The sequence below is a fragment of the Planococcus citri genome, chromosome 2 (genome assembly GCF_950023065.1).
Source record: "Planococcus citri chromosome 2, ihPlaCitr1.1, whole genome shotgun sequence".
Taxonomy (NCBI): domain Eukaryota; kingdom Metazoa; phylum Arthropoda; class Insecta; order Hemiptera; family Pseudococcidae; genus Planococcus; species Planococcus citri.
This window is the reverse complement of record NC_088678.1, coordinates 12,732,263-12,740,978: the sequence shown is the minus strand read 5'-3', so window position 1 is coordinate 12,740,978 and position 8,716 is coordinate 12,732,263. Positions and strand designations below refer to the sequence as shown.

The window sequence follows — 8,716 nt, the reverse complement described above, 5'->3', positions numbered from 1 at the left end:
AAAAAGTTACCTTCACTAGCGCCGCGGTATGCGGAATTTTTGCACTGGTGGATATTCAGTGTTGCCGGGGTACGAAATGTTGAAGATTTTTAGTAAAGTGGCAACACTGAATTTTCACCGCGTGCAGTTTTGCGCATGCGCATAATGCACAAAGCAGCTAATCCCTGTTATCGTTTGTTTTTGTAATTTTTCATCACGTTTGTCGTTTTCTCGAATTTCTGCCTAATTTTCGCTGATTTTCGCGAATTATTTCTTATTTTAATTTAAAAATAGTATTTAGTGAACATGGACGATGAAGATAAATGGTTTTTCGATTCGATTAAAAGGTACGTACATTAATTTAACTTTATCTCTTGTATCGAAGAATACACTGAACTCGAGCTTCTTGAATTTACAGATACAACCAGTTGCAAATGTTCGATTTCGATAAATCAGCTCAGTATTTGGATTTAAGCTCAGAAAACAACTTATGCGTTGCTTTAGAACCGGATCATAATAATAAATGCGAAATTCTAGTATGTGCTTTGCCAAGCACGTTGCAGTTGAAAGAAGGAAACAATGATTTAAAATTCGACCGGAATTTATCTTTCACTCACGGATATTTTACCAACTCGCCGGTCGTACAGGTACGTTAATTTATGATTGATTCCATCTTCCAGTACAATATTCTAATCTAGTTATTAATTCCAGATGAAATGTATTCCTTCGAAAGAGTATCTCGTGATATCTGAAACTAACGATGTTGGATTGTATAATTTTAGCTGCGAAGATTCAGGTACAACATTGATCGATTGCTGACGTAATTTGATCTCTTTATCTTATTCGATTGATTGTTATAAAAGTATCGATATGATTTTAGATTTCATTCAACGAATATCTACGTTACCTTGCGCTCTTCATCGAGCCGACGTAGCAGTTAATCCTGAAAACAATTACATCGGGTTATGCGAATCGACGAAGGATCATCGATTAGTGATAGATTATTCGAATTTGACTACTGTTTTCAATCTAGTCGACGTTAGTGAACCTGAAGCTAACCTTAGACCTAATTTCCTATCACCGGATGTGATCAGTTTCGCTAACAGTTCATCCGGATCAGTCTCACTGTACGATATACGAACTCGAACACTCTCTGGATCCATTAGTATCCCTGGTACGTAACTTCATCGCTCACTATATCGGATATTTTAGCTATGAAATAATAGGGATCGTATTTATCGTAGATATAATCGAAATCACCAAATCATCGGTTAGTCGTTGGGTTTTCAAAAGCACATACGGACTTAAAAGCGATCACCCAGGGTTCAATAATAATCTATTATACTTATTATCGACAAATGGTAACTACATAGTCTACGATTGGCGTAATTTGAAAGAAACAGCGCATTATTCTAAGCACCAGTTCGATTGCGAGAGTAAAATATCTCGTAAATGGGATATCAAAATGGCTATATCGCCTTCGAACGTGAATCGATTCACCGTGTGCGGTTTCGATGAGAATGTATACGTTTGCGAACTCGTAGACGATAAAATCGAGGTGATGTTTACTCACGATGGGCATCCGTACAGTAAAGATGAATTCGAGCAGAATGTTACATCCGTATGTGCTCAATGGCTTCCGTTCGTGTCACCGACCACTTTAACATCTTGTGCTGATAACACGTCGTTACACTGTTGGCAGTTTTTAACGAAAAATAAACCCGAATAGATTGTAATAATAATTTAATAATTAATAATCGAGAAACAAGAACGATATTTACAACATTGTACATACATATAAATCACGTCTTAAGTTATATATTTCACAAGTATTCTTAAAATACTGAGTTCGTTTTTATTTTCCGTCAAGAAAAACACACTGAATTTGTGCGCACATTTACGCCGGTTAATTTGAGATGAAAGCGTTTCAAAAAGCATTATGTCGTCTTGGGTCGAACGTATTTGTAGGTACGATGTACGATAAACAACCATAGTTTCGCATCTTTGCGCAGTATCTTATTTACAGCTGAGTAAATTCACAAAATATCAAACTCCAGGATTTATCTGTAGTTTCATCACAACCTTCTTCTTACGTATTTCATTTCTAGCGAGATTATTTAGCTTTGAGTTTCTTCGAACGAGTAGTCCTTTTCAAGTTTTGATCCACTTCGGGTAAATGGCTCTCTTTTTTACGATCTGTTGAAAAATACTGATCATTAGAACTGCTTCAACTACTTGAAGGAGTATTTCGAAGTAATACTTACTTTGGCGTTTGGTGTATTTAGGTTCATCTTCCAGTTCGGTCTCAGATGATGTTTGCTGTTGTTGTTGTTTCAGTAACGAACCGATCGGTAGCTTGATTTCTTTCAATTGCGAGACATGGTTTCTGAAGAAGAATAAGAACCGATACACTTGCAAAGCGCTGATTAATCCGAACGCGCTGAGCCTAATCGGTAATGTATTGTAGTCTCCATCTTGAACTTCTTCTGCCGGTTTCTCAGTGCTCGATAGACCGAACACAAAGGTGACCAAGGAAAGAACAATGGTACTGATACGTGACAAAGCGAACACAATGTCTGATACCAAACTCGATACTGTGAAATAAAATCAGAATTAGACCGGTAATGACTCAAGCTTCGAAACGATCGTGGTTAAATTACCACTCACTTTTGCTATTTTTTTCTTCCTTATCGACGATATCGAACAAAATGGCGAAATGATAGAATCCATCGGATAAATAATGCAGGAACATTAATAAAATACCAACTCGGTTGAAGCTATACAGAAAACAAAAAGTATTAAATATTGAAAATAACTAATCGATACGAGAAAAAGGAACAATGATTACTTCAAGAAGTAAAGAGCAGACACGTAGATCAAATTGATAGTGGCTAGTTTCACTTTGGCTGGGATTTCTTCGCGTTTCGCTTTACTCAGGTATAATTCTGGGAAACAGTGAATCCAGTACGAGATTTGAATGATGAAGAAGAATTTCAACATGAATGGCATATTCAAATGAGGATAATCTTGCCATATCGTACGAATGTTCAGCAATAAATCATCCCTAGATACAAAATTAAATATTAATACTCCAGTTCGCATTTACAAAAAACGTATTCCGACAGGAATTAGATTTTTATACGTACTTTATGATCAAATCACCGGCCCATACGATCGATATTAGACAGAACACTAATAATTGTCCCGATTCGTTGAACATGCTAGTTTTAATCTTCGATAAATGTAACTTCTTGCTGATTTTCTGTAAACCAAAAGTAATCGTAACTCGTTAATATGTTTATATGTTCTTTACAGGATGAACGAGTGTTATCAAACTGATGAAGAAAGATACTAGATACTCACATCGAGAACATACTCTTGCAGAACAGCATGCAAAATAATGCACACCAGAGTATAGAAGAATATAGTACACAAATCCTTGACTCCGGTTCCATAAGCTACTACTCTCGGAGCAATTTCATTAGCGTATTGAGCGGCGACAAAAGTATAACATACCGAAGACGTTATCTATAAACGGATAAAAACTCATTTTTAAAATGTGTTACGAACGAACAAACAGATTTGATTGATGAGTTGTACTTACAGGTACAATAATTCCAAAAACAAACAAAACCATAACGCAGGATATAATATCGGCGTGATTTTGTATAACGAATTCATGGCTTAAAATCGGCGGCTTCTTCGGAGTTTTCCTCGGCTTGACTGGCATTTTGATGGATCTGGATGCAGCTGGAGAATCGCGAAAGATGAACCAAGTTTACGAGTATCAGTCACTGAATAACGGTGATCGAAGACTGATCGTAATCGATCGTTGTATCTGAGAAACTCGTACGTACCGTTTTCCACGTATGTACACGTTGGATGATGTTGGAAGCGGGTTATGAAAGCGGACGCGGATCTGGACGCAAACTGTATCCGGCGTGTACGGCGACTGCATTTGTTTGTTTACGTTTTTGATATCGAGCTGCCGGAAATTGCTGTTTTGAAAGCTAAACACGATTTTTTGGAGGAATACGTATTTTACAGGTAATAACCGTGGTAATTACGAATTTTTTGAGATTTTGAAGTTCTTTTAATTTTTTAATTTTTTTTTTGAAAAAATGAGCTTTTATTCATTTATCTGAAGGTAAAGTCAAAATTGAGTAAAGTGCTTAAATGTGGCAAACTTAACGTTTTTCCCCAGAGATATGCAAATTGCAACACACAAAAGTAGTGCCCAGTGGCTTTTATTTGGTGGAAAGAGCTAGAGAGATGAATGAAGCGGCGTTGAATAGGGAAAAATAAGGGCTCCCCGAAAGCGACCTTGAAAATTTCAGGCCCATGCACAGGGTGTCCACTGCCCACAAATTGAAAAACCGGTTTGGTCACAAAATTCAAACTGGTTTTTACTGGCGCAATGTATTCTATACACTAAGGCGACAGAAACGTGATATGAATTTTTTGAAACCGGTTCATTACTTTGCAACCAGTTAACAAGAAATACCCAAAAATTGTACTTAGATAGAGAAAAAAGCTTGAAACAAAAGTTGTAGAGTGTGAAAAATTACGCAATTCTGTCTAATCACATTTTGAAACCAGGTTCATTGGTTCGCATTTAGGAACCAGTTTTTGGCAATCATCTAAAAGTTGGGGATAGAGAAAACAGTTTGAAACAAAAGTTTTAGAGCGTGAAAATTGAACCATTTTCGCTGATTGAATTTTGAAACCAGTTCATCAATTTGCAAACAGTTATCAAAAACTACCTAAAGATTGGAGATCAAGAAAAAAGCTTGAAACAAAAGTTGTGGGGCATGGAAAATTACACAATTCTGTTCAATCGCATTTTGAAACTGGTTCATTGGTTTGCATTCAGCAACCAGTTTTTGACAATCACCTAAAAATTGAAGATGAAGGAAAAGCTTGAAACAAAAGTTGTAGAGAGCGTAAAAAAGTGAACCATTTTTGCTGATTGGAAATTGAAACCGGTTCGTGAATTCGCAGCAAGCCATCAACAATTACCTGGTTGCAAGTTAATTACCCATTTTCAAAATCCGTTGGGTTTTGGGGCTTGGGCTTTGAATCAAAAATTTATTAGGTCTTGGGCTTGGATTGGGGCTAGAAAATTTTGGGTTTGGGTTTCAGGGCTGAGGACTCTTGAATGAAACGCTCAGGTTCAGAGCATTTTGGCCTTTGGGGCTTGGAATTGCGATTTTGATTTATGATTAAAAATAAAGACCTAAAAGCTTATCAATAATTTATTTTTGATGCTGTATTTTGATCTTTTGTTGGGGTGTGGGGGGTATTTCAAGGGCAGATTCCAAATTTCCGAATAGTTTTCTCCTAACTTGCAGGTAGACTGGTAGAGAATTTGAATTTACATTGGTCTTATGGGGATCTTATATATTTGCTTAATTTGTGGAAGCTTTGCTTTTTCTGACAAAAGTTGACAGCAAATCTTTTGTTTTTTTGCCCTGAAAAGTATCTGTTTTTTATGAAAGCTGCAAAGAAATCTCGCTTTTTCAACGGAAACTGTGAAAATATACCTATTTTAAATTAGTGAATTTATCCCAGAACTTCTCAAAAGCCTCGTTTTTTTTTGCCAAAAATTACCAAAAAGTAGGTATATTTTTTTGCGTCTTGCTTTTTGTTACGATTGCCATCTCTTGAAATTGTTAAAAATTTCCGCTTTTTCAAAAATTGTTATTTTTTTGACAAAAATTCCTTTTTTTTAAAAATAATTGCATATACCTATACCACCACGAGCGGTTATACGACTCGATGATGACCTATTCTATCACCTACGCAAATAACAACTTTCACGATTAATTATTATTTAAATATAAAATTAAATGTGATTTTTAAATTTAATTTTAATAAAAACTAATTTATAATTTTTAATAATTAAAAATTATTGAAATAAAAAATAATATTTATAATTTTTTAAAAAAAAAGAATGATTTAATTTTTTAGTTTAATAATAAAAAAAAAAATATTTAAAAAAAAAAAAAATTAACTTTTTGGCCATATTCGTAAAGTTTTGAAAAAAGCTTAAAGCTCAAAAAAGCTCAAATGTCAAATTTTCCTTATATTACATATATTGTGTAATATGTCGATTGATATGTTTTCGAGGTCGTAGAGTTCGAATCTGGAGTCAGTTTTTTTGGTGGGGTTGTGGTATCAAAACTTTGGAAAGTTCTGATTAAAGCTTTGAAAAGCTTCAAAAAGCTCAAAAAGTTCAAGGCAGTATAAATGACTGTGTGGATGTATACGCGCAAATGTTTTGCCTATATCCCTACAAATAGATGAAAGATCCCTATTCATACCAGACGACCCTTCCGAAATAAAAAAATTCTTAGACCTAATAAAAAAACTTAACCTTACCAACTCGATTTAAATCCCATATGACGACGGGTGTAATAATCAAGTAATTACAAACACCCCCCCCCCCAAAAAAAAAAAAAATTGGCAAAAACTCGTTCTTTTTTGTTAATATTTTCAAAGTTTTATTTCTTCTCAAAGTTTGGCTTTTCCTCCAAAAATTAGCAAGTCTCGTTTTTTTTTACCATAAAGTTGCAAAAAATAATTTCACTGTTTTGCCAAAAATTACGAAAAAAAAATTTCTTTGGACAATAATTCCTAAAAATTGATACTTTTGCTCAAAATTGTCAGACTCTTGCTTTTTGACAGATTTTTTTTTTACAAAATTGTTAAAGATTTTTACTTTTTTCCCAAAGACTGTCCAGAAGTCTCGCTTTTTTGCCAGAAATTTCCAATTCTCATTATTTTTTTTGCCAATGATTTTCAAAAAATCTTGCTTTCTGTTAAAATTGAAGAAAGTCTTTCTTTTTTCAAGAAATTAATAGTCTGAGAGACCGCTTAAAGATCTATTGCACCTCCCCCCCCCCCCGGTTGATCCTCCGGGACAACTTTTTTCATAAAGGGGGAGTCCTAATTGTAAGGAACATTTCTAGCCCTTGTCCTAAAAAAAAAGTGGCCCTACTTACAAAATGGCGGCCATTTTGATTGACAGGTCAGCCGAAATCATAGATTTTACGTTCCAACATGGGACTTGCACATCAGACAAAATTTCAAATGCTAAAGTGCCTTTTTCGATTTTTGGTGAATTTTTTTTTTTTTTTTGGGGGGGGGGTGTTTGTAATTACTTGGTGAATTTTTGAAAATCAAATTTGAGCCAACAATGAGGGAAAAAATCAAAATTTTATGAAATTGGTCAAGAAAACAGAAATTTGGAATATACCCTATTTTCGACATGCCAAATCGATTGGAAACTGTTTCAACCCGTTTTGAGCAGTTCTGGAGTCTCCAGCAGATTTTTGAAACTCTAAATTCCCACAAAATTTCATTAAATGAAGTTGGAAAGCCGAAATTTACCCTGTGAACTAATTTCAATACACCACAAAGTCAACTGCATGTGAATTTCAAGTCGTTTTGGAGCATCCAACGATTTTTTGAAAATTACTAGAGCCTCCAGTAGATTTTTGAAACTTTAAATTTCCTAAAAATTTCATCAAGCGGAGATGGAAAGTCAAAATTCACTCTGCAAACTAATTTCAATACGCTACGAAGTCGTCTGCTGGTGGATTTCAAGTCGTTTTGGAGCCTCCAGCGACTTTTTGAGAGGTCGTATGGTGTTTTTTAGAAAATTGAACTTTCCAAAAAATAGCTCGAAGCTTCAAAATCATTTAAAACTATTTGAAACCACCATGTAGTCGACTTCATATCGTATTGAAATTAGTTTGCGAAGTAAATTTCAGCTTGCCAACTCCGTTTGGTAAAATGTTGCGGAAATTTCAAGTTTCAAAAATCTACTGGAAGCTCCAGTAATTTTCAAAAAGTCGCTGGAGGCTCCAAAATGATTAGAACCCACCTGAAGTCGTCTTCAGAGGGTGTTAAAATTGGAGTGTAGAGTAAATTTCAGCTTTCCATCTAGTACATTTGATGAAATTTTGTGAAAATTTAAAGTTTCAAAAATCTGATGGAGGCTCCAGGAATTTTCAAAAAGTCGCCGGAGGCTCCAAAACGACTTGAAATTCACCTGCAGTACTTCTTAGCGCATTTGCAAAATAAATTTCAGCTTTCCAACTCCATTTTGGTGAAATTTTGTGGGAATTTCGAGTTTCAAAAATCTGCTGGAGGCTCCAGAACTGCTCAAAACGGCTTGAAACTGTTTCCAATCGATTTGGCATGTCGAAAATAAGGTATATCCCAAATTTCAGTTTTATAGGTCAATTTGGTAAAATTTTGATTTTTCCCCTCATTTTTGTCCTAAATTTGATTTTCAAAAATTCATTAAAAATCGAAAAACGCACTTTAGCACTTGAAATTTTGACAGGTGATAAATTTTTGCTTGATCTTTCGATCTAATCAAAATGGCCGCCATTTTGTAAGTAGGGATACCTTTTTTTTTGAGTGCAAGGGCTAGAAATGTTCCTTAAGACTCGCCCTTCAAGAAAAAAGTTGTCCCGGATGATTGACCGGGGGGGGGGGGGGGGGCAATAGATCCCTAAGCGGGCTCTCCGACTATAACTTCTTGTTTCTTCAATGCAAAAATTCTCGCTTTTTAGCATAATATTGCTTCGAATTGTTTTTTTGCAAAAAATTCCAGAAGTCCCACTTTTTTTCAAAAATTATTCAGTCTTATTTTTTTTTTTTGCAGAAATTGCAATAATCTTTACTTGGTTATAATTGTCAGAAAGTTTCGCTTTTTCGTCATCAA

At 35.0% G+C, this 8,716-nt stretch overlaps 2 protein-coding genes across 3 annotated transcripts; one reads left to right on the top strand and one right to left on the bottom strand.

Moving 5' to 3' along the window:
* Positions 1 to 148: 148 nt before the first annotated feature.
* Positions 149 to 3,484, top strand: LOC135834720 (uncharacterized). 2 transcript variants are annotated; one of them, XM_065348682.1, is made up of 5 exons: positions 149 to 326; positions 398 to 626; positions 691 to 775; positions 860 to 1,153; positions 3,295 to 3,484. In XM_065348682.1, the coding sequence occupies exons 1-5, from the start codon at positions 286 to 288 to the stop codon at positions 3,297 to 3,299; spliced, it is 654 nt and encodes a 217-aa protein (XP_065204754.1). In that variant the 5' UTR covers positions 149 to 285; the 3' UTR covers positions 3,300 to 3,484. The 2 variants fall into 2 exon arrangements, with proteins under 2 accessions (XP_065204754.1, XP_065204753.1); XM_065348681.1 differs by lacking the exon at positions 3,295 to 3,484 and adding an exon at positions 1,224 to 1,820 and having other exon boundaries at positions 155 to 326.
* Positions 1,706 to 3,719, bottom strand: TRAM (translocating chain-associated membrane protein 1). The gene is made up of 7 exons (XM_065348680.1): positions 3,584 to 3,719; positions 3,343 to 3,507; positions 3,126 to 3,241; positions 2,828 to 3,043; positions 2,647 to 2,756; positions 2,244 to 2,573; positions 1,706 to 2,175 (listed from the first exon to the last, which is right to left on the bottom strand). Exons 1-7 carry the CDS (start codon positions 3,707 to 3,709, stop codon positions 2,093 to 2,095), a joined length of 1,146 nt encoding a protein of 381 aa, XP_065204752.1. The 5' UTR covers positions 3,710 to 3,719; the 3' UTR covers positions 1,706 to 2,092.
* Between the last annotated feature and the right edge of the window lie 4,997 nt (positions 3,720 to 8,716).

What these genes read in the sequence shown, in the direction of transcription:
- LOC135834720 (XM_065348681.1), top strand. Translation starts at nt 286, where the DNA reads ATGGACGATGAAGATAAATGGTTTTTCGATTCGATTAAAAG. An exon ending in TTTTTCGATTCGATTAAAAG is followed by an intron (nt 327 to 397) that starts GTACGTACATTA and finishes TTGAATTTACAG; the next exon opens with ATACAACCAGTTGCAAATGT. An exon ending in CCAACTCGCCGGTCGTACAG is followed by an intron (nt 627 to 690) that starts GTACGTTAATTT and finishes TATTAATTCCAG; the next exon opens with ATGAAATGTATTCCTTCGAA.
- TRAM (XM_065348680.1), bottom strand. Translation starts at nt 3,709, where the DNA reads ATGCCAGTCAAGCCGAGGAAAACTCCGAAGAAGCCGCCGATTTTAAGC. An exon ending in TGCAAGAGTATGTTCTCGAT is followed by an intron (nt 3,242 to 3,342) that starts GTGAGTATCTAG and finishes TTTGGTTTACAG; the next exon opens with AAAATCAGCAAGAAGTTACA. An exon ending in TAAATACACCAAACGCCAAA is followed by an intron (nt 2,176 to 2,243) that starts GTAAGTATTACT and finishes ATTTTTCAACAG; the next exon opens with ATCGTAAAAAAGAGAGCCAT.